The 26,034-nt window shown below is 42.2% G+C and overlaps 1 protein-coding gene across 1 annotated transcript in view; it reads right to left on the reverse strand.

Annotated features, from left to right (window-relative positions):
• Positions 1-22,171, reverse strand: part of LOC140371857 (FRAS1-related extracellular matrix protein 2-like) — a 159,670-nt gene extending 137,499 nt beyond the window's left edge. The window contains exons 1-2 of the mRNA XM_072459089.1: positions 17,161-22,171; positions 11,179-11,268 (exon numbers count right to left, since the gene is read on the reverse strand). Coding sequence (XP_072315190.1) covers positions 11,179-11,268; positions 17,161-22,171 — 5,101 coding nt within the window. The remainder of the gene's footprint in view (positions 1-11,178; positions 11,269-17,160) is intronic.
• Between the last annotated feature and the right edge of the window lie 3,863 nt (positions 22,172-26,034).

Raw genomic sequence — 26,034 nt, forward strand, 5'->3', positions numbered from 1 at the left:
AAGAGGGGTGAAGAGGGAGAAGAGGGAGAAGAGGAGATAAGAAGGGGGAAGAAGGGAGAAGAGGGGAGAAGAAGGGAGAAGAGGGGAGAAGAGGAGAGAAGAGGAGAGAAGAGGGGAGAAGAGGAGAGAAGAGGGAGAAGAGGGGAGAATTATGTATTGTAAATTATATACTTTCATGAATTAAAAGTATAGCAAAGAGTACTGTTAAAATATTTGATCAATGAGCAGTATCCATAAGAGTAGAAATATTGATACATTCTTAACCCATCTCTACGGAACAAATACGACATTGACTCATCTTCTGACGTTATCATAGTCATCAAAAACATTCAAAGGGGACATAAAATAGATTATTTTTAACTTTTAATAAGCTCTACGCTCTGATCAAAAACTTACCCGTTGTTGCATTTCGCTTAATTCGTGCTCGTTTGTCTTTTTGGGAGCGTTCAGAAGTCACGCTGTCACGAGAACGTTATATAATTGAATCATAAACCATCTCGAGACTCGTTCTGAACACTTTTGCACTCACATTGCATTTACTACAGTTCTACAGCCTCATTGCTAAATTGCTGCTCTTCTCACTTATAAATGTACAACAACATGAAATAAGATAAGATAAGATCTGCCTTTATTGTCCACACATGAGGAAATGTTGGTGTTACAACGCAATAGATACAGATGGAAAGGACGGATAACTTATAGGATAATAATAATATAGTAGTAGTATAGTAGTAGTATATAGTAAGTCTTAATAGACAAACTCTTATGAACAAAAACTCTTATTAACAAAACTCCTGTAAACAGGACCTCTCATATCTTAATAGGGAATGGAGGTAAGAAAATAAAATAATAAAAATAAAAATAGCTGTCATAAGACAAATAATACTAATAAAATACCTATGCCAAGTTGACCAAAGGCACGTTTATAAGACAGCAGAGGTCAAAACAATTCACAGACTGTCCACTTTAACACATCTGACAATTATGTACAAAAAAGTGTGAAATATACAAAAATCAAGAAGCGCGCACATCCTTTTCTTAACACAGTAACAATAATATGTTCACCTCACGTCTCTTCACTTTTCTTCCTTCTGCAGGTGAGACAGTGGCACAGACCTCCACCAACGTCTTAATATGTTTACCTTTAGAGCTGCGCAATTACTGGCTCGAGACGAGGCCGGGGCTGACAAACGGGAGACACATGCTGTCAGCACAACGTGTGGTAAAGAGCACCTCGCTGCAGCTGGAGACACGCACACAAGTGTGGACAGGGCAGGAAATAACATCCGCTCAGCAGACGTGAGCAGGTAGCCAAAACACGTAAGACTAACAGCACCGCCAAGTAATAATATCTTTTTTTAGTACAATGGTCTTTTTGTTTTATGTTGCACGAACTTGTCAAGCATCTCGATTTGTTTTACAGTAACTCCATTATTCATTCAGACACGACTTCGACCACTACCGTCACTCACGATCATTCAATCGAGTAGGGCGGGTGGGAACTGATAAGCCCGGCCTCTTCGTAGTCACATTTCACTGTAACAAGCAGCAGTTTGTCATTTACATGTTTTTATTTTTGAAAAGTGACTATGTGACTTTGTAGGACTCTACTTGTGTCACTCTTGTGTACGTACAGGGATGTGGGCGGGGATAGGGGGTAGGTGAAAACAGGGATTTTTCGGAGCACTTTCGGAGCACTAGAGCCACAGTTGGAAAATACAGGTTTAACTAGAACATGCAAGAATCAAAATACAAGTGAGTAAACTAATGATGAGGAAATACTGTCGTAACAAGGTTTAACGCTCATAAAATCTGATTTTGTTGCTTTTAAAGGCTGAATGAGATGATTGTTTTCATGTAATAAAGACAAATCTGTCTAAACCCAGCACAGAAATGTAAAAGCAGATCTTGTGGTGAAAATGAGACCGCTGTGTACTATCTGCCTCTTATTATAGAGCGTTTTGTTTTGCAGGAAATGCAGCTTTAATGTTCACACATGACAAGTGGGACGGGTACTTCAATTGACATTTCCTGCAGTTTTGAACAAGCCACACCTTGTTTTCTTCCTTCTCTTCTTTAAGTTTTGTTCTATTTTTTTTTATTAGTTGTTGGTGTTTTTTTTTCTCTCTCTATGAAAAAAAGAAGGAAAAATATTTTTAAAAATACTTGTCTGAGCAGAAACAATGGTCTTTTACTATGGCAACTACATCTAATCTACATAACGCTAACAACAACTAGCATGCTAATAGTGCGCTTCTTGTTTGGTAAAATCCTATATTATCTGCATAACTACATCTAATATGTCATAAATATCTTTTACAATTTAAGCATGTTTCTTTTTCATTAAATATAAGCTTAACGTTTGTGAAAACACAACATTTAACTGTTAATAAAAATGAGCAAACATATCAGTGCGGAGAAACATTGAGGTCAACGGCCTTTTAGTGTGATATTCATGTGCTTGTGCTTGATTACGGCAGGTTTCACATGTCTTTATCCAAAAATAAATTATGAGACTTTCTTAGCAACTCCGTTTAAATATGACAATATGGCAACAATTGACTAGCTAATTAAATAAAGAAAATATAGTCAAGCTAGCGTTTAGCATGGTAGAAACAAAATCTGGAAATGTCACAAATTGGGGAACTTTTTCACAAGCAAAATGAGTTCAAATTATTGTGTAGACGTTTGGTATAACTTCATTCAAAAAGTTACTCAAGTGCAAGTTAACATTTTCAACTCACTTTCGCATCTCGTATTATTATTTTCCGCAAAGTCACACCGGCACAGGACCAGCAGATACTTTGTAGAATCCGCCGGTCCACTGGTATCCGTGTTTCGCTTTGACAGGCCCTAATTAAAACTGCTAATCATTTTGGGATGTGGCCTAATTAGCGTGTTGTTATTTGTAGCGGAGGGGCCATCTGGAGTCTGCTGTCCTACTCGTCACACTGTGTTCAAGCTAATTGAGTGAAACAGGAACCTCTCTATAATTGAGGCTGTGACCTGAGTGATGAGACTAAAAAGACTAAAAGGTTTCAAATAAAGCATGTAAATTTACTCATTGCATCTCTTTCTGAACATACAACGTATATAAGGGCCAACCAAAAAAAATAATATGCGCTGCACTACGAGAATAATGTAATTAATTCATGAGAAAAACAACATTAATTGATGAGAAAAAAGTCGTAAATTAACGACAATATACCCATTAAAAAAACGAGAAAAAAGTAATTAATTAATGAGAAAAAAAAACTTAATGAGAAAAAAAGTCGTAAATTACCGACAACAAACTCATTAAATAAGGGGAAAAAAGTCCTCAAATAAGTAGAAAAAAGTAGTTTAGATAGGTAGTTTAGAGGCCGGTTCAAAGTGACGTGAGCAGTTCACTTTCAGCACCACGGTCAGGACGCAAAAGAACAGGCTTGGATGAGTTGACAGTTTAGAACTACATAAAAGCCTGCAATTATGTTAAAGTGTTTCCTGGCCTTTAAAACAATGTCTTACGTGTGTGTTTATTACAAGACAAGCCACTGCCGTTTAGCAGCACCTTTCCTGTTACGCATCATTCACAAACTGTTGGATAAACGCTTTACTTTCTCCATGGCATAGCCGTAGTGCACCGTGGGCTCAAACAGCAGCCGTGCTCCGTGCCACAGCCGCCCGCAGACAGGAGGAGGAGTCTACAGACAGGAGGAGAAGCCCGCAGACAGGAGGAGGAGCCCGCAGACAGGAGGAGGAGTCTACAGACAGGAGGAGGAGCCCGCAGACAGAAGGAGGAGTTTACAGACAGGAGGAGGAACCCACAGACAGGAGGAGGAGCCTACAGACAGGAGGAGGAGCCCGCAGACAGGAGGCGGAGCCCACAGACAGGAGGAGGAGCCTACAGACAGGAGGAGGAGCCCGCAGACAGGAGGCGGAGCCCACAGATAGGAGGAGGAGCCTACAGACAGGAGGAGGAGCCTCTGTGTTATATTCACACATCCTCTGCTCCTCTATAGTGCTGTTTCTCTTCATGGGCACTTTGCGCACAATCACTCTTCTCACGTGCTCATGAACACTGAAGTTTTATGCCCGGATTCTAACCTTTTGTCGTCTCTTGGACAAACTCAGTAAAACACACAGAACACAAACATCTGTCCGAAGTCTGTGCCTCCTCTCAGCTCCTCCTGACGCCCGGATCGTGTTTGGCACAGCCAAAAAGCAATATGTTTTACGCACACGCCATCATCCATACAACATCCATACATCATCCATACAACATCCATACATCATCCATACAACATCCATACATCATCCATACAACATCCATACATCATCCATACATCATCCATACAACATCCATACATCATCCATACATCGTCCATACAACATCCATACATCATCCATACATCATCCATACAACATCCATACAACATCCATACATCATCCATACAACATCCATACAACATCCATACAACATCCATACATCATCCATACATCATCCATACAACATCCATACATCATCCATACAACATCCATACAACATCCATACAACATCCATACATCATCCATACAACATCCATACAACATCCATACAACATCCATACATCATCCATACAACATCCATACAACATCCATACATCATCCATACAACATCCATACAACATCCATACATCATCCATACAACATCCATACATCATCCATACATCATCCATACAACATCCATACAACATCTATACATCATCCATACAACATCCATACATCATCCATACATCATCCATACATCATCCATACAACATCCATACATCATCCATACATCATCCATACAACATCCATACATCATCCATACAACATCCATACATCATCCATACAACATCCATACATCATCCATACATCATCCATACAACATCCATACATCATCCATACATCATCCATACAACATCCATACATCATCCATACATCATCCATACAACATCCATACATCATCAATACATCATCCATACATCATCCATACAACATCCATACAACATCCATACAACATCCATACAACATCCATACATCATCCATACAACATCCATACATCATCCATACATCATCCATACAACATCTATACATCATCCATACAACATCCATACATTATCCATACATCATCCATACATCATCCATACAACATCCATACATCATCCATACATCATCCATACAACATCCATACATCATCCATACATCATCCATACAACATCCATACATCATCCATACAACATCCATACATCATCCATACATCATCCATACAACATCCATACATCATCCATACATCATCCATACAACATCCATACATCATCCATACAACATCCATACATCATCCATACATCATCCATACAACATCCATACAACATCCATACAACATCCATACAACATCCATACATCATCCATACATCATCCATACAACATCCATACAACATCCATACAACATCCATACATCATCCATACAACATCCATACATCATCCATACATCATCCATACAACATCCATACAACATCCATACATCATCCATACAACATCCATACAACATCCATACATCATCCATACATCATCCATACAACATCCATACAACATCCATACATCATCCATACAACATCCATACAACATCCATACAACATCCATACAACATCCATATATCATCCATACATCATCCATACAACATGGCACGAGCTCCAACACATGAGCACCCAACACCAGAGTACGTCATTTTACAGGTCAAGTGTGTGTAGAAGTGTGTGTAGAAGTGTGTGTAGAAGCGTGTGTAAGCGTGTGTAGAAGTGTGTGTAAGCGTGTGTAGAAGTGTGTGTAGAAGTGTGTGTAAAAGTGTGTGTGAAAGTATGTGTAAAAGTGTGTGTAGAAGTGTGTGTAAGCGTGTGTAGAAGTGTGTGTAAGCGTGTGTAGAAGTGTGTGTAGAAGTGTGTGTAAAAGTGTGTGTAAAAGTGTGTGTAAAAGTATGTGTAAAAGTGTGTGTAGAAGTGTGTGTAAGCGTGTGTAGAAGTGTGTGTAAAAGTGTGTGTAAAAGTATGTGTAAAAGTGTGTGTAGAAGTGTGTGTAAGCGTGTGTAGAAGTGTGTGTAGAAGCGTGTGTAGAAGTGTGTGTAGAAGTGTGTGTAAGCGTGTGTAGAAGTGTGTGTAGAAGCGTGTGTAGAAGTGTGTGTAGAAGTGTGTGTAGAAGTGCGTGTAGAAGTGCGTGTAGAAGTGTGTGTAAGTGTGTGTAGAAGTGTGTGTAGAAGTGTGTGTAGAAGTGTGTGTAAGTGTGTGTAGAAGTGTGTGTAGAAGTGTGTGTGTAGAAGTGTGTGTAGCTGCATGTAACAGTCCCATCACACCAGGAGCAGACGAGGAGGCATTCAACTGCACCAGGACAGAAACCTGCAGACTGGGACAGGAGTGGTCTTGGAGCAAAGAGACACATTTATTTTGTTAATTTGGTGCATGCGAAGTGATCGTCAACAAGATAGACTCCCACAGGCTATGATGACACCTTTGCATTAGCCATGGTGTACCACAAGGGAACATAAATATTAGGCCCAATTGACTTTGTTGATTTTTTTCTAAAGAGACTCAACAGCTCATACATACAGGGGTTTGGACATATTACATATGACAAAACATAATTAATATGCAATATAAATACAAAAGGGACACTAAAAAGTGACTGCAGACATAGCAATAACTATGTGGATATAGAAGACATAATTGTTGTCATATCCATAGCAGATCTGGGGCAGTTCTGGCTGAAAACGACCTGGACCATTCCGTTGATTGTCAAAGTGTAACATCGAAGGAGAAGCAAATAAATCAAACTTTTTTCAAATTGTGTTGAGAGAAAGCTGAGAGTCAATAGCAGCACTTGTGAGTTGTTTTGGTGCTTGGGCATTGGTCCACTGGGTCAAATCCACAGTGGACACAAGTTCAAACGCAGCAGAAGAGGTTCAAGATGAATTCTTGTGAGAAATATAGACTGCACGATCGAACAGTCACAATTAGCCAATCGCAAAGACTGCAATTATTTCCTTTACAAACAACAAACTACCTGTTCTAGTCCGTCTAAAAGCTGTTAACACTGTTGTTCTGAAATGTATGGGGTTCTTGGATTAGTTCATTAGTTCAGATTTCAGTCTCCTCTCAAAATGCTCTGCAGAACATGTTTAAATATGAGCTTTGAACAGAATCCAATTATCGAAACATGAATCGTAAATCTAATCATGTTTGTCAGAAAAGATATTGCAAGAATGAATCTTGCAACACAGAGATATACCGTTTTATCAACAATGTATAGCAGTAGGCGTATAGATGTTAAAGAAAAACCCACAAATCTGCACACAAAATACAGCATAATATTTTCAGTAAAAACAGACTTTATACTAGGCACTAATTAGCAGTAGTAGGCAGCAGACTTCACTTTAAATTGACCCTGGACTTTTTATTTAGTTTTATTATTCAGTGTGTTTCTTAAGCACGCCCCAAGAGAATGCCTCGGAAACCAGCCAGTCTGTGTGGAGATATTGGCCGTGGTGTAATGAACCGGCTGGCCAAGAACTGGCCTGGCTCTGCACTCAGGCATGAGAGAGGGGCCTGGTCCTCTGCTCCGGTGAGAGAGGGTCCCGGCCTGGTCCTCTGCTCCGGTGAGAGAGGGTCCCGGCCTGGTCCTCTGCTCTAGTGAGAGAGGGTCCCGGCCTGGTCCTCTGCTCTGGTGAGAGAGGGTCCCGGCCTGGTCCTCTGCTCTGGTGAGAGAGGGTCCCGGCTCTGGTGAGAGAGGGTCCCGGCCTGGTCCTCTCCTGGTCCTCTGCTCTGGTGAGAGAGGGTCCGGCCTGGTCCTCTGCTCTGGTGAGAGAGGGTCCCGGCTCTGGTGAGAGAGGGTCCCGGCCTGGTCCTCTGCTCTGGTGAGAGAGGGTCCCGGCCTGGTCCTCCGCTCCGGTGAGAGAGGGTCCCGGCCTGGTCCTCTGCTCTGGTGAGAGAGGGTCCCGGCCTGGTCCTCTGCTCTGGTGAGAGAGGGTCCCGGCCTGGTCCTCCGCTCTGGTGAGAGAGGGTCCCGGCCTGGTCCTCTGCTCTGGTGAGAGAGGGTCCCGGCTCTGGTGAGAGAGGGTCCCGGCCTGGTCCTCTCCTGGTCCTCTGCTCTGGTGAGAGAGGGTCCGGCCTGGTCCTCTGCTCTGGTGAGAGAGGGTCCCGGCTCTGGTGAGAGAGGGTCCCGGCCTGGTCCTCTGCTCCGGTGAGAGAGGGTCCCGGCCTGGTCCTCTGCTCTGGTGAAAGAGGGTCCCGGCCTAATCCTCTGCTCTGGTGAGAGAGGGTCCCGGCCTGGTCCTCCACTCTGGTGAGAGAGGGTCCCGGCCTGGTCCTCTGCTCTGGTGAGAGAGGGTCCCGGCCTGGTCCTCCGCTCTGGTGAGAGAGGGTCCGGCCTGGTCCTCTGCTCTGGTGAGAGAGGGTCCCGGCTCTGGTGAGAGAGGGTCCCGGCCTGGTCCTCTGCTCTGGTGAGAGAGGGTCCCGGCCTGGTCGTCCGCTCCGGTGAGAGAGGGTCCCGGCCTGGTCCTCCGCTCTGGTGAGAGAGGGTCCCGGCCTGGTCCTCTGCTCTGGTGAGAGAGGGTCCCGGCCTGGTCCTCCGCTCTGGTGAGAGAGGGTCCCGGCCTGGTCCTCTGCTCTGGTGAGAGAGGGTCCCGGCTCTGGTGAGAGAGGGTCCCGGCTCTGGTGAGAGAGGGTCCCGGCTCTGGTGAGAGAGGGTCCCGGCCTGGTCCTCTGCTCTGGTGAGAGAGGGTCCCGGCTCTGGTGAGAGAGGGTCCCGGCCTGGTCCTCTCCTGGTCCTCTGCTCTGGTGAGAGAGGGTCCGGCCTGGTCCTCTGCTCTGGTGAGAGAGGGTCCCGGCTCTGGTGAGAGAGGGTCCCGGCCTGGTCCTCCGCTCCGGTGAGAGAGGGTCCCGGCCTGGTCCTCCGCTCCGGTGAGAGAGGGTCCCGGCCTGGTCCTCCGCTCCGGTGAGAGAGGGTCCCGGCCTGGTCCTCTGCTCTGGTGAGAGAGGGGTGAGTGTTGGCTCACAGAGGGGCTATTTCTGGAGCCCGATGGAGCCAGCACAAATCCTCCTGCAGTCACTGGGGCACGGCTGATCCCAGAGCTGCCTCACAGTGGAACATGATTTCAATTATAGACTATTTTAAACAGCTTGCATTGTACAGATGATTGGTAATGTCATAATTGTGTCCAACCGTTCAGTTGTTTGGGGTTGAGATTGTTTGAGCAAAATTAAAACCAAATCAAATAATATAGATGTAAGATGCCAGTTTGGAGCTGTGTCAGTCATAAATATTAGCAGTATGAGTCACTTGGCCCAAACCATTACATTTAGAGTTCTATTTTTACCACCAGTTCCCTTTGGACTTTGAAGTAAAATGAGGAAAAATAAATAAAAAATCAACCCCAATTGCACCAGACATTTGAAAGAGCATCCAATATTAAAGCTGCAACTAATTCTGAAAAAGAACCATTCCAAAACCAGAGCAAGCACGAGTATTTGTATTTGGGGAAGAAGTAATAGAAGTTAAATAGTTCTTGCTGCTGTTGTGCCTCTGGCCAAGACACTTTACCCACATCCACAACAACAGGCCTGTATACAGTAGGTCCAATGTCTTAGAGAATGTAGAGACATTTTCTTCTCACTGTGATTCAAACCTTTATGTGTATATTTAAGAACAGTTCCTTATCTTGCAATTTAATAGTAAGGAAACCAAACTTCTTCTCAGCTCTCAACCATCTAGATCTGACAGGTATCTCACAAATCCTCTTTAAACAACACAAACTGTCCTGTATTACATGTATTAAACGTGCTTTAGACGTAGTTTAGACGTCTATCAACATGTTTGCAGTGAATTATTAGACTAGTTTTTATTTCAGCCTTCTCTAGAATGTCAATGCTCGTGGACGGGTTTATACAGCTGATTACAGTCTACTCTGCTCTTTATTGCACTAATGAGTTTACAGTTGAGCCAGTCGATACGAGACAACCCCGAGGCCATGCTGGATTCACTACAAACAAACTGTTGCTGAAATAAACTAAAAAGTAAACCTCAAGCCACGCCAATTGTTTTGTATAACTGAAAATTTAGGCTGGGCAAAATTAAAGTGGAATTATTTTTCTCATATTGCCCATATCGATTTTATTCACCTTTATTAAACCAGGAAAGTCCCTCTTTATCTCTTTTTCAGGGGAGCAGACACAGACACAGAGAGAACATGCAAACTCCACACAGAAAGGCCCCGCGCCACCCGAGAGTCAAACTCACGACCTTCTTGCTGTGACAAAAATTGCACATATTTGGGACATATTAATCTGAAAAAAGTTAATTTCTCCATTTTGCTGACATATTAGATGCAAAAATAAAAGTAAAGAGGGGATTTTTATATCTTATTTAGTATTTGAGTAAACTAGAGCTGGCTGAAAATGGGTGGAAACATATCACCACATTTTTTGTATCTAAAACGTGAATGTTTCAGGCTCAGAATTAGATATGAACAAATCCTTCTTTACGATCAGTCAAAATCTTGTTGAGTCCAAGATTGTATAAACTTTGTTGTGCTGAGGTGCTATTTTAAGGGCTGATCTTTATGTCTCTGTGGGAGGGAAATGCATTTGCACCATTTAAATCTATGGATGCAGGTGGATCAAATGAAATAATGAAACATCTTTAGGGGCAGATTGGACAGCGTTGTTGGTCAAAGATTGTGACAAAGACAGTACAGAATTACAAACATTATTATTTTTAACACACAAAACAGTCCAAATTGTCCCCCCAAAGTCTGAACTCTACTGCAAACCACATGATTTTACTGACAGAAGATTGGCTGTGAACCTCTCCATTAACAAGCTGATCATTGATTTGAAACCAATAGTTCAACCAATAGTGAATCATTAATACTCCACAGACAAACAATATCAAACCTGTCCAAATCAAAGACAAGAAACCCAATCTGGAAAGGGTCTCTTCTGCCGCTGTTCCACTTAAACAGCTCCATCCCTTCTTACAGATTAAACCGAGCGACCGTGCAGGGGGAATTGAATCCTCTCTTTTGGTGAGAAGTGTATATGAGTGTGAGCGGTTATCCGAGCGCAGCAGGCCCATTTCAGCACAGATACTTCAAAAAGCTGCGAGCGCGTGCGTGTACACGGATGAACTCACCGCTGTCCTCGATGGAGAAGGAGAAGATGTCGCTCGATGCGTTGTCTCCGTGTCTCAGAACGTAGCAGACGCTCATGTCGTCGACGTCGGCTGGAAAGAAACACGACAAAATGTATCAATTTGACAGAAGGCAATTAAAAGTACAAAGGGAGGATTGGAAAATGACGACGAATGAGAAACACTGAATGTGTGCAGTATTTTAGCTTGTTGGCAGAGGTGGGATCAAAGCCTGGTTTTGAGAGTCTTAAGTAAGTTGTTGTTGTTGTTGTTGTTGTTGTTGTTGTTGTTGTTTTATGGCGGTTGGCATCCAATTGTTGCATTACCGTCAGACTTTATTCCTCAGACTTTTCGTAGTCCTCAGACTGTCGTAGTCCGTAAAAGTACTCCTTCCATTGCTTTGGTGTTACAAAGCCCATGAGGTCATGATATGTCTTTGTGACTAGAATAGTTGTTGTTGTTTCAGAGACCAACCGGCTTTTACGGACTACGACAGAGTCTGAGGACTACGAACTTCTGGCAGTATTGTAACACCAGCCGCCATACAACAACCCGGTCTGGAGAGACGGGAGATGGCGGAGGAGAGTGGATCGGTGGTCGAAGACGTTCTGGACGGCGTGGAGGAGCAGCCTTTTCTGGCTGCACGTGTCCGGAAACGTAAAAAGTCCCTTAGCTCGTCCGAGGGTTCTGGGAATGAGCAGCAGGATGAGGCGGAAGCTATTGATATCCGGGGTGAGAGCAGAGACTGTAAGGTGATCATAAAGCTTGCACAGGATAGTGCATCCTTTAAGGAGTGGAATTCAGTGACATTGTCAAAGAGCCTAACTGTAGCTGTGGGAGTGATCAAGAGTGCGAGTGTCCTTAGAGATGGCTCGCTGCTGGTCGTGTGCAAGGACGCGGCTCAGCAACGGAAGGCGATTGGAACTAAACATCTGGGTGGAAAGGACATTCTTGTGTCTGATGCTGAAAGAAACACGGTCAGAGGAGTTATCGTAGGTGTCCCTATGGCGACGTCTGTGGATGAAGTTAAGGAGAATTTGACTGGAGCTACGGTGGTGGACGCTAGGCGGTTTAAGGTGACCCGGTCTGGGGTAAGATGTGACAGCTTGTCGGTAATGGTAACACTTGAAGGGAGGTGCCTGCCTAGTAAGGTGTTCATTGGGTTCATGTGCCATGACGTTAGGCCATATGTTCCACCGCCCCTGCGTTGCTTTAAGTGCCAGCGCTTTGGGCATATTGCAGCGGTCTGTAGAGGGAGGCAAAGATGTGGTAAATGTGCAGGAGATCACGAGTATGGGAAGTGTGACGTGGGGAAAAACATAGCCCTGCCTACGGGGGATGCAGGTTTAGCAAAAGAGCTGCTGAGGTGCAGAAAATAAAGGTCTCTCAAGGTATATCCTATGCAGATGCAGTCAAGAAAGTTTCAAGTAATGAGTTTAGAGTAAATACAGAGAGAGGAGCCAGCGCTGCTCCCAGCCAGGGCGAAATGAGAAAGGCCAGCGTGGCTCCCAAGAAGTGTGAAGGTTTCAAGAGTGGAGGTCCCAAGTGTGCAGGTTCCAGAATTAATGAGAATACCCTGGTTGTGGATAGAGAGGATTTTGTACTCTGTATGGTGGATGTTGTAAACTGTGCTGCTCAGACTCAAAGCAGAACTGAAAGGATCAGGATCATTGCTAAAGCTGCAGGGAGATTCCTTGGAACAAAGGAGCTTGATTGGGCAGATATAGAAAACAGGCTAAAGGCGCTAAATGGGAGTCGGAGTGATGGGGGTCTGCTTTTGGGGAGTCAGAGTCAGAGAGGGAGACTCTTCTTCATCTTCCTCTCCTTCTTTGACGTTCGGTGCTTCCACCGTACAGCTTTATTCTTTAGGCTTCATTCTATAGGCTTTAATATTTCCACTGATGTCGCTGCTTGGTAGCCGTGCGTCTACGAGACTGGACGAGGACAGGAGACCACCCCCACCCCCATCTCGTCACTCTGATCACCCTGACTCCCCAAAAGCAGACCCCCATCACTCCGACTCCCATTTAGCGCCCCTAGCCTGTTTTCTATATCTGCCCAACCAAGCTCCTTTGTTCCAAGGAATCTCCCCGCAGCTTTAGCAATGATCCTGATCCTTTCAGTTCTGCTTTGAGTCTGAGCAGCACAGTTTACAACATCCACCATAAAGAGTACAACATCCTCTCTATCCACAACCAGGGTATTCTCATTAATTCTGGAACCTGCACACTTGGGACCTCCACTCTTGAAACCTTCACACTTCTTGGGAGCCACGCTGGCCTTTCTCATTTCGCCCTGGCTGGGAGCAGCGCTGGCTCCTCTCTCTGTATTTACTCTAAACTCATTACTTGAAACTTTCTTGACTGCATCTGCATAGGATATACCTTGAGAGACCTTTATTTTCTGCACCTCAGCAGCTCTTTTGCTAAACCTGCATCCCCCGTAGGCAGAGCTATGTTCTTCCCCACAGTTACAGCACTTCAGTTTTGCTCCCACGTCACACTTCCCATACTCGTGATCTCCTGCACATTTACCACATCTTTGCCTCCCTCTGCAGACCGCTGCAATATGCCCAAAGCGCTGGCACTTAAAGCGAGGCAAAGTCCAAGTCATGTCCCAAGTCAAAGACAATGACTTGAAAGGACTTGAAAGTCAAAGAGAACTTGACTTGGACTTGTGGGCCATTGACTTGAACTTGGTCCAAGTCAAGACCTCTGCTTTGAGTTTCAAGTCCATTCAAGTCATTATACCAAATTACTAAATCTGGCTTGAATTTTTCCAATATATACGGTTTTTGGGAGTGTTTTTTATTTATTTATTTTCAAATGTGTGATAACAAAGAGTGAAGTGGAGAGAAATGTTTTAGTTTGTTCCTGTAAAATTAAACACTGAAAGAACACCAAACTGTCAACTGTAAAGAGAAACTGTTTTTGAAATGTTATTTTGGAGGCAAAACAAAAATGAGTTGCAAGTCACAGAGATCCGAGTCCAAGTCAAGTCACGACTCACTGGCCTCCAAGTCGAGTACCAAGTCTTAGTCGACTTCCTGTCTGAAGTCATCCAAACATCCATGGAACACCAACACCTCCATTTGAGAACCCTACAGACACTTCTGGACACTTCTGGAACCTAAGGCAGCCTAAGCTACATGAATACATTTGGAAACAACATTTCAACAAATTTAAATGTTTAAATGTCTAATCACATCATCAGCAAAATATGAAAGTGATGCCGTTTATAAACACTCAGTACTTGAATACAATAATCTAGTAAGATACAGTCGATGATAAATGATCATTGCCTTAGTGTTGGACTTCTATAACCCACAAACAGTATTTACAGTAGAGTAAAAATAGTGCTCGGGTATAAAACTCTAGAGAGCTAGTGCACTCTGGCTGTCTGTGCATCTATATTTGATGTGGAAATCTTTTTCTTCAAAGCGCTGAGTAAAAACGCATCGCCACCAGTTCTAAAACCCGAGAGATGAGTCTTTTTTTCTGTCTGTTTACTTTAGTGAGAGGGTTTAAAGAGCGAGGCCTCCGGGGGCCAGCTCACTGTGACTGAGGCTCCACAGGACTAATGCTGCTGATGCTAAAGAATGGGGATGAACTTTGGACATTTAAAGCAGAATAACATACTAATTAACTTGGAATATTTCCGGTTTTGTTATTTGCGTATTTATATTCACGAAGCAAACAATGATCACGAGTCAGGTTCTGCATTATTAGGTCTAAAAGATTTTGATCTTCGAGTGAACACATTTTAGTGTTTAGTAGTCACCAGCAGTTGCTTCTCATCCAACAAACTACCTTTACAAATGTGTAGTACTTTCTTGTGGGTGTCAGAGGGGCCTCTACTAGGGCTGTACTCAAAATATTGATGATAAATTGTGGCTGATTTCTTGATAATTCTTTAAAAGAACATGAATGCATGATAAATTGATAGGTTTAACAATAATAATTGACCTGTTACTGCTGCATTAAGGCTGAATCTACCGACTTATTCAGAGGACAATTTTATTTTGATATTATAGGCATTGTGAACACGAAATTTGAATGTATTTTGTTACTTTATTAAAACATCAATTTAGCAAACTTTTAACACTGGTTTCAAGAATATTAATGTATCAGGACATGTAAAGAATCAAGTTCCGAGTATCGGTATCGTATCGTGGACCCTGTATTATCATGAGGTGCCATACCCAGCCATAGCCTCTACTAAGTCATAATTCATGTTTTTGCTTTGGGATTTTATGCTGTAGTGTGATTCTTTTAGTATTGTGTATTTAGAATTGTTACTCCCATAAAAACTTTTTGGGTAATTGTCATATTTCAAAAGAGTGCAGTTTTAGTCATTTTTTGCTAATTGGAGCAAAGGATTGTCTTCTTTACTGCTGTAATAAAACAATGCATTGAAGCTCTATGACTTTGCTAGTTAAAGGTGCACCACGTAACTTTTCAGAAGTGGGGTTCATCTCACACACGTCAAGGCCAAGTTACAGGTCTGAGGCTCTGAGGATTTATTTTTCTTTTTGCCATAGCATTTAAAGGCATTTACAAGTTCTATGATTGTCTAATTTTTACTTTGTTTGGTCAAGTAGAGTTCTGAAGAAAAGTAACCGGAAGTAAACATACTAATAAACGTGACACACAAGAAACACATTCGTATGACCCTTTAAACATTAATTCAACAAAACAGTATTCATGTTTTTTGTCTAATAATAATTTCTTTGCATATTGGCTCAGTGTATAACATGGTTGATAGTTAGCAATTATGGAATTTAGAGTGATGCCATAATTGAAAATCAGGAAGTAAAATTATGAACTTACTAAGCTAACTTTTTTGTTCAATATAATTATCTTACCTGCATTTTAGTCAGAGGTCAACCTGCCAAAGTACTTTATTTGGGAGGTGCTTAAGGGCATCTTGTCATAGTTTTCAGTAGATTTTTATGTCTCTTTTTACAATTTATATGAATAGTGAGTAAACTAAAAAAAGCTAATAGATTCTGTCACAAGTGCCTCTGACTCATTCATTCATCATATAATTGATTACTTTTTTCATTTAATTGCATGTCTTAAAGTGCCTATGACATTGGAATACTCATCAAAGATAAATATACTTTGAATCTTGCTAAAGATTATAAAAATGCTATCCCAGAAGAGCTCATTTTTTAAGTTTATATAATTTCATTTCCTGTTTGTAAATGATGACATCACACTAGGAAATTACCCAGCAAACACTGGGCCAAAACTCACGTAATGTCACAATTATTTTTATTTGACAGATAAAAACATGTCTTATTGAATTAATGTTTAGAGAATCAAAAAAGTAGTTTATTTTGTGTAATTTATGCATAAAGTTTGACTGGAATGAGTGTCCCTGGTGTGGCGTCACTTCCTCTCATTTTCTACAACATTTTCTCCGCAAATACCTGCTCGATTGGTGTAAAACTATAATTTATATGTACGACCGGTAAAAGTACACCAAATAAAATAAAAATTAGAAAATCATAAAAACCTGTCATACGCACTTTAATTAGTATATTTAAAATGAATGCTGTTTTTCAACCCGGTCTGTGCAACTTTGCATCGATAAGCTTCTGATTGGCTACCATGGGATGAAATGGTGAAATATGAAAGAAGCTCAATAGTCTCACCCACTTTGAAGTCCACTGTGGTTTCTCATTAATGTTTGCTATAGACTTTTAGAAAAAACGCCTCTATTAAAGTCTAAAAACACATTTAAAACCTAAAACTCTGCAACATGTTTTAATAACTTAGCAACATATAAAGAAGACTATGGGAAAATGAATAGAAATATCCATTGGTTTTGTATATTACCATAAAAATACAGGCCTGTAACAATAATATCTTAAAATACACTGTAAATGTGTCTATGTGTCATTTTGGAACGTGCTCCTTGAAATAACAAAAGTAAGAAAGTGAACACAGACAAGAAATCTGAAATGTATCTTTGTCTTACCTTGCGTGAAGCTTGTAATAGTTGCATTCCCTCTTTCATGGTTGATCAGGTATCCGTGCAGCGGCGGTGTAGTCACTCGGAAAATCACAGCGTTCTGCAAACTGTCCCTGTCCTCTGCTTTGAGCGTTTTACTGGTGAAGATGAACCCAAAATGTCCGCTCTCCAGTACTCGAAGTGTAGTGCCACCTTTGTTCGCCACAATCTGCGGCACACCATTATCCACAGATATCACCGTAATCTCCATCACTTGTGGCTTGTGCGTTTCAAATACAGTATCAGGAAAAACGTAAAAGTCCATGTGCGTGCCATCGGTCACCGTGAAAGAAAAGCTATCTCCCGCACTTTCCGTACCGTCATGCTTGTAGCTAATCATGTTCTCGTTCAGGTCTTGCTTGGTAAAAGAGTTGACCGGCTTTGTGTTGTTAAAAAGTAGCTTTCCGTGCACTGGGACTTGAGTTATAGCAAATCTTAAAAGCCGATCGGGAGTGTCTCTATCTTCAACCGTTAGCTCAAAAGGCGTGATTAGCTTGTTTTCACCTTCCGTAACAACCAAACCGTGCACTGTGACAACCGGCTTCTTGTTGTCTACGTCGGTTATGGAAATTCGAAATGTTCGGAAGACGGGATTGTAGCCATCGGTAACTTCAAATTCAAAACTGTCCATTTTAACCTCATCGTCAGCTGTATGGATGTAGTACACTTTGGTACCGGCTAGCTGAAGTTGCGTAAAGGATGATATCGGCATTCCCGGTGTGTCCGTACATTCCAAGTGTCCCCTCATCGGCGCTCTGGTAATTGTGAAAACCAAATGCTCGTCTGGACTATTCAAATCGGTAGTGCTGAGCAGATCTGTCGTCAGCGTCACTCGACCGCCTTCTTTTAGCGAAACGCCTTTACTGACAACGTCTGGAAACACCATGTCGATGCCACCCACTGTTACATAAAAGTACCTGTCAATCAAATGGTTCAATCCGTCCGTAACATCAAATTTGATCAAATCACGAATTCCCTCTTGTCCGTTATGAATGTAAATAATGGCACCAAGGTCAATATCATTTTGGGTGAAGTTCATTCCGACCGTGAGATTTTGAAACGTTCCATACGGGGTTGTTTTCTGCAAGTATCCCTGCCCAGGCCCATATCGGACAATATAAATCAACATGCTATCTTCGGAATCGAGGTCAGTCGCCTTTAAAACATTGTTTGTTATCACTTTTAAATCTCCTATTTCAATTTCAAGCCCATCGTTTATAGCCATTCTGGGCGTTTCGTCATCCACAGGGATCACCATGACGATTACAGTCTTTTCAATGCTAAACTTTCCATCCGTGAGAATGATATCAAAGCTGTCCTCGGTGGTTTCAGAGTCATCGTGCTCGTACACAATACTGGAAGCCTCTCTAATCTCATCCAGGGTGAAGTTGAAGACGGGAACAGTGCCGGTGGTGAGTTGATTGAGTATAAATCCATGCTTGGGGGGTTTGCTGATAATGAAAGTGAGCTGATCCGAGGGGAGATCTGCATCGGCCCCATTCAGAATCGGAGTGTCTATGACTATATTCATACCTTCCATGACCACAAACTCTCTCATGTAAATCTCCGGCTTTTCATCATTAGACGGAATTATGGATATAGGGAAAAAGTGTCTCTGGGAAAAATTGATGCCGTCTGAGCATCTGAAAGTAAACCTGTCCTCCACAGGCTCGACACCTTTGTGAATGCTTTGAACGTAGTAAATGTGATTCTGCTTGATGTCCTTGATGGTGAATGCACTAATGGCAGTGCCTGATCTGGATTTCTCAGACCCCGGGGCAGGTGAGATGTTCTCCACATAACCAGACGTGGGCTGGACTATGATTGTGCAGAGAAGGTCGTCGATGAGGGTGTCCACATCGTTGGCGCTGATGTGAATGTTTTCGATTGGGCTTTTCCCGCCTTCTAAGACAAAATAGCGCTCACCAACAAACACTTCTGGCGCTTGACTGTCAAGGGGAAGGATAGTGACATGAACTCTAACCCCGGTGATTTTATTCCCCCCCACAGTCCATTCATCTGACATATCCGTCAAAGTTAAATTAAAATAGTCCTCTTTCGTCACCGTGCCGATTTCACCACTCGTATGCGCGTACACTACAAAGCCGTTAATGATGTCTGCTTGTGTAAATTTGCTGGCAGGAATCCCTCGGACCAAAATTTGACCTAACAACGGTGGATCCTCAACAATAAAAGTCAATCTCAGATCATCTGTATCCTCATCGCGACCTTGAATGACATTACTTGTAATTTCCGTTGCGCCGTTTTCAAGAACTTCCATGGTTGAGCCAATAGTGCCAGGCGGGAGAGCGATAATTGGAACTTCATCGTCAATTGGTTTTACGTTAATTTTGATTGTAATTGGGACAACATGGAAGCCATCGCTTACGTCTAAAATGATAGAATCTGCTGTTGATTCGTCGCCATTGTTAGAATATGAAATTCTTCCCGTGTCAATATCGTTAAGGTTAAAAGTATCTCCCTTTGTCATATCTATAAACGTAAACTGAATTTGTCCATGTGTTGGAAGTTGGGTAATTGTAAATAATATTTGTTTGCTGTCTGTGTCCGTGTCAGTCGTGTATAGTTCAGCATTTGATATAATATGGGTTCCACGTTCGAGTAAATTAAACCCAGAATTTGTTATTTGAGGTGGCGTGTTATCTACAGGCTTCAAAAAAATTGTGAAAATTCCTTCTGCGCGATTTCCAGATACATCTTCAACAATGTACTTCAACTGCAAAATATGTGTGGTAATTCCGAGTTCCAAATCCGGTGGTTTGTAGGCAATTTTATGGTGGTTGATCTGCGCCTGGGTAAAAGTAAGAACTTCGATGTCAGGCTGCTCCGTCATCACTAACGTTCCTAACACAATGGGATTATTCTCGTCAGTATCTGTCGGAGGCTGAATAATCGTATACTTAAGATCTCGATCTTCAGAATCCAAATCACTGTAACGCAAGAATTTTTTGCGAAAGTGTGTGAGCTGATACTCATGCACAGTCATCTGCAAAGTGGTGCCTGGATACATTTCTGGCGGCAAATCATCAACAGGGATAATTTTTATGATAAACGAACTTTGATCGGATTGGTTCGGCGGGTCATTATCATCCTGAACCATGAAAACAAACTGGTCCATAACTGTACTTGTACTATGCGGGCCTGTATGTTTATAAAATAGTTTTCCATCTGTAATATCTTGCTGTAACCATTCCGTAACTACTTTCTCGTACATTTCATCGTCAGTATTAAATCGCCACGTTGACGGATCTTCAGGTGCTTCGGCTTGACGCAAAAGAACCTCGCCGACAGTGGAAAACGGCGCTTCTATCACGAACTTAATTGTCGAATCTTCCGAGTCTATATCTGCCGAACTTAGCATTAGCGACGAGATGGGTATCATTTGATTTTTGAATAGAACCAATCCTGTATTAGCATTAATAATTGGTGGCTCGTCATCGGTTGGCACAACAGTAATTGGAAACAAGAATTCAACTTCGTTAGTGCTGTCGGTCATTCGGAAAATGATATTATCGCTGTACGTATCGCTACCGTCGTGTTGGTAGATCACAAATCCGGCGTCAAGGTCAGCCGGGGTGAAAAACTTTCTCCTGGACCCGAGAACGGTTAAAATACCATGCCTCAAACCATCAATAACTGTAATTTTAACATGATCTAAGTTATCCTCGTCACTGATTTCCAAATTTTGCGAACTGGACAGTGGTCTGGACTGCCCCTCATATAGCAACTGCCCCGTGTTCCTCGTTACTACGGGCGCCAAAGTGTTCATAGGCTTAACCACTATCATAAAAGCGAAAGGATCCGAGACAGCTCCTTCTGTGTCCACCACCTCAAACTCAATCTGGAAAATCCGCTCAGCATCCGAGTCCACAGCGGGGGGCTTGTAGGCGATTTTCAAGTCTTTCAGGTCTCCTTGGTGGAACGAAGTTATTGGTAAATTCCTATCATCCGTGCTCACTATATAACCCTCCTCGAAGGACAACGGCGACGTGATGTTAAAAACCAATTCATCCGGATTAGACTCAATATCCTCCGCTGCCAGCATGTCCGTAGTGATGGCTGTCATGACAAACTGGTCCACTTCCATCATCATCATAGCCACAAAGCTGGGTTTAGGAGCCGTATTATCCTGCCCCTCTTTAATCCTCACCAGAATTTGAAAGAACTCCTGCTTGAGCAAATTGCCTTCCTTATCATGCAACTCCAAAAGCATGGGAATGTAATCTCTGTTGGGCGACTTCAAAGCGAAAGTGTGCTGATAGCGGACGTTCATGTTAATAAAATCGTCACAGCTCAGCATGGTTCCCAGGCTGTCCTCGTCCACAAGTTTGCCATACCTGGGAAGCACGCTGCCACTGGAAAGAGAGACGATCGTGCACTGCTGCATGGCTCTGTCAAAGGTGAACTCCAATATTCTTTTATCGATGGGGTTACTGGTGCCAAGGAGCCTCTCAACCGTCAGCGGCAGATTCTTGGTCAACACCTCCAGCTGCGTGAACACCACCTCCACCTCCATCATGAACGGGATTATGATCGTATCGGTTTGCGTGTCATACCTGAGTTGCAATTTGACCCTATCCCTCGGCGGACTCCTCGAGCCGAAGTGCGAGTATTTCACATCGTGCGGCCCAAAATCGCACGGAAACTTTTTGGGAGACAGGTGCCCGGGTCTCTGCGCCAACGGGTCATTGTCCAACACCGTGACGCTGCACCGATCGCCGGGCTGCACTTGAATCACCAAATCGTTGACGGGATCGACGAAGACGGACCTCCCGAAGGGCGCGCGCAGACCGCTGTTCGCCACCAGGATCGTGTCCTCCGACAGCTCCGTGCGTAACGCGTAAGACAATCCGTAGCTGTCGAAGACCTGCGCGGCGGCTGCGTGATCGCCACCTGTCCAGAGCGTCAGGAGCGCGCACAGCAACGCGACGCGGCGAGACGCGGGGATCCACGCCATTTGTGCAAGAGAAAACAACAGCAAAAGCAGGGTTAAAGTTTTTTCGCGCTGTTAGAGAAGCCACGGCGCGGGTGCGGGCGCGGGTGAGGGTGCGGGCGCGGGTGCGGGTGCGGGTGCGGGTGAATTGCGGTGGCTGTGGGTGCCGAGGTGCAGCATTCTTCCACAGCAGCAGCAGCGCGCACTCTGGCAGAGCAAACTTGTGCCGAGTGACTGGCTCTCTGCTGGAGTAAAGGATGGTGACGGTTACGCCTCCCGCCGCTGCTCATTGGCGCGGACAGTCGTGAGGAATGTGCCCCCCGTTAGTTTGAAACACTCGGAGGAGACTTGACCGTGTCGCGGGATGGACAGTGCGGGACGGGTGCAGAGGGAGAGGGGCTTTTTTCAGATGTAATGCAGTGGTTCTGTTCATGTGCATACAACTGATGTAAGTAAGAGTGTTTTGTTTTGTTTACTTACTTACCATTAGTATTATTTAGTCTTATGCTAGCTATTTTTATTTATTTTGTTTTATTTTATTATTTTATTTTATTTTATTATTATTTTATTTATATATATATTTTGTTTTTTGTTTTTTTGCTCCATTCCCTATTAAGAAATGAGAGGAGTTTTGTTAATAAGAGTGTTTTGTTTTGTTTATAAGAGTTCTTATAAGTTATCTGTCCTTTCCCTCTGTATCTACTGCGTTGTAACACATACATTTCCCCATGTGTGGACAATAAAGGATTATCTTATCATATCTTATCTTATCTTATCTTATTTTTTAGAGCACAATTCATGCACAATGTGATTTAAAGCGCAAGAAAACATGCATTAAAAACACGATACAAACACATGAATATCTTTATGAAATTGACGCGATGTAATTTTATTTATTTGTAAATGGATAACACATTAAATATGCATATAAATGTGTGAAGATTATGACCACATTTTTATTTTTTTTTATTCAATTTAAGAATACAAAAACACAAAAATGGCCAGCGAGGGAAAAAATAAATAATAATAATAACATTCATGTAAAATAATAATAAGAATAACAAAATGGCTATACATTGATAAATTAATACAATTAATTAATATAATCAATAAATAAAATAAGATCATGACACTCTGTGATAAAACATGAATAAAATCACGGCACAAGTCCAACATACAAGTCCCATCTTGCCCAAAGTTCAACAAAATTTGTTCATTTTCACATTTTCAAGTAAAGTCTGAGAGTCATTTCCATATGTCTAATTAATTATGACCAAATTCAGTCCCTTGGTAGATTGATGTCAGAATATGTACAGGAAAAATAAAAAAGAAAGGATACACATGAGAACATTCACTACACATCAGCTTGCAAATGAACTACCAGTTTATTTGAAGAGCAACAAAGATTAATGATGCTATATTGTGGAATATTATAGCCAAAAGAACAACATTTACATGGAAACAAGCAGAGGGACCTCCTCCAGGCTGAGGACGAGTCAGGTTTGTGGAGATGCAAGATTCCAGTGTTTTTTTATCACGATGAGGGCTAAGAGTACAGATTATACCGTTTCACTCGACAACTAGGAAAAGCTTGTGTGAGTCTGTCTGTGAGTCAGAATGTGGAACTGTCTGAATGAAGAGCTCAAACAATGTCCAAATATGAAACGGTTTGAACAAAATTACAAAGAGATGATCATAAAAAAAATTGCAGATGGAACTTTAGTTTATGTGGTGCTAAAAAAAACAAAATGCAAGGGAATAAGTTTTTGCTTCTTCTCCTTTTCATAATTGTTTATTGTAGCTGAGGTTCTTTATTGAAATCATAAATAAATTCTTAAATGTATATAGGTTATTTTGGAAAGGTAAGAAATGATTCAAATATACATAAATGTCTTTCTAAAACCTTTCCAAACCAGAATAACAAACACAGACCATGAATGACAAAGCAGCAGATCTGAGTGGAGAAAACCTTTGTTTCCCTCTTGTGGTTTCAAACAGCAACAGCAACAGTTTACTTCACTGAAAGGTTGTCATTTGGGTCAAGTGGTGGAAACTGCTCATTTTTACTGAAGTGAAACTACAGTTACATGCCTGAAAATGTACTCAATTACAATTACAAGTACGCATAGAAAACAAACAAACCTCAGAAAAGTTACTTTTTATTGCAATTTAATATTTTGGATCTATATTCTATACAAAATGTGATTAATTTAATTGTTTAAACTGCATTAAGTTGTTTTAAACCACAATCTGCATATTCTCAGACCTCAGGCCGATCAGAGCAGGAGATACAGAGTTGTTTTGTGGGTTTAGAAAGAAGCAAATACTGAGGTGAGACAATGTGCATTAGGTGATCGGCTGCAGACTTCCATCTCTGCGGCACCTGTACTTCTCCAGGGCACTGGGACGAGCAGGTCGGATCACACCGACCCTTCTCACCCTGGACAGGGCCTATTGGAGCCACTCCCCTCAGGCATGAGGCCACTCCCCTCAGGTAGGAGGCCACTCCCCTCAGGCAGGAGGCCACTCCCCTCAGGCAGGAGGCCACTCCCCTCAGGCAGGAGGCCACTCCCCTCGGGAGGAGGCCACTCCCCTCAGGCAGGAACCAAAGGTCCATCCGGACCAGAACCTCCCGCCATAAGAACAGTTTCTTTCCCTCTGCCATTGGACTCAGGAACACTTCCTTAATAACTCTTGCACTGCTAATTTTGCACTGTTCTGATCTTGTTGTGCATATATTATATTTAAATCACTTTTATTCTACACATTATCTTCTGCATGCTTTTATTTTAGCATAGTCTTTATCAGACTTCAAAACTCTCTTTAATTAAAATATATCTTCTTAGTTTTAGTGTACATACAATTGTGTTGTTTTTTTTGTTCATATAATTGTTCATATATTCTCTGCATACTCCAGGACGTTTCATGTCCCAAACTCCATTAAATAAATATTTAGTCAGTTTAGAGTCTGGCATATGAAATAGCCTCTGCATCATATCGCTCCATGACTCATACGTCTCATTTCATATGGTTCTCATCACAAGTCTTCGAAAGAGTTTAGTTTCTTACAATTACTATTACTTGGATAAGTTTTACTCTTTCTCTGAGTGATTTCTTGGACCACTATTTCAGGTACTTTTACTTGATACTAGGGCTAGGAATCACAGTATCACACATGATTCGATGATGCACGATACATGGCTCACGATACTATAATATCTCATTGCAATAATCAATATATTCCTCATATTCTACACATCACGATTTTTTAAAGAATCCAAAATACTTGAAAGTTTTTCTTTAAACCACAACCTGCACAAACTTAAAATGAAATACATAAATTCTTATTATCAAAACAGTGTCAAATGTGAATTTTTATTTCTCTTTACAAGCAACAAAATTGTAACGCTGTCACAAAAAATGTATTACTCATGGTGACATATCGATAATGCGGCCCACGATGTGGATAGTGTATCACCACTACCTGATACTACTTTTAACGGCTCTAGCCATTTGTACTTACTTTTGAAAAATAACAAATGTTGGAAATGCAAAGAAAATATATAATAAGTATAGATGTACAAGGTGAGTATGTCTTGTCTTCTCTGTTCTCTCTCTTCTTTTTTCTTCTTTTAAATTGAATTCAGTTTTAATTTAAATGATTGATTTTCGTCTTTGTCTGTTCATACAAATTGTGTTTTTAAAAAATGAATAAATAAATGTAATAATAAAAAGAGAAGTGCACCTTGTGCGTGTGTTGAGGTGAAACAGGTCCCCTCCTCCCCACGGACAGGACATTGTCACTGTCGCTCTTCTGGAGCCCACACATGTTTGAGGAGCTCTACACGAGCTGTGCAGAGCTGTACAGAGCTGTACAGAGCTCCACA

This window comes from Eucyclogobius newberryi, unplaced genomic scaffold, assembly GCF_026437365.1.
Source record: "Eucyclogobius newberryi isolate DKJ021-1_F unplaced genomic scaffold, fEucNew1.0.hap1 SCAF_10, whole genome shotgun sequence".
In the NCBI taxonomy this organism is placed as follows: Eukaryota; Metazoa; Chordata; class Actinopteri; order Gobiiformes; family Gobiidae; genus Eucyclogobius; species Eucyclogobius newberryi.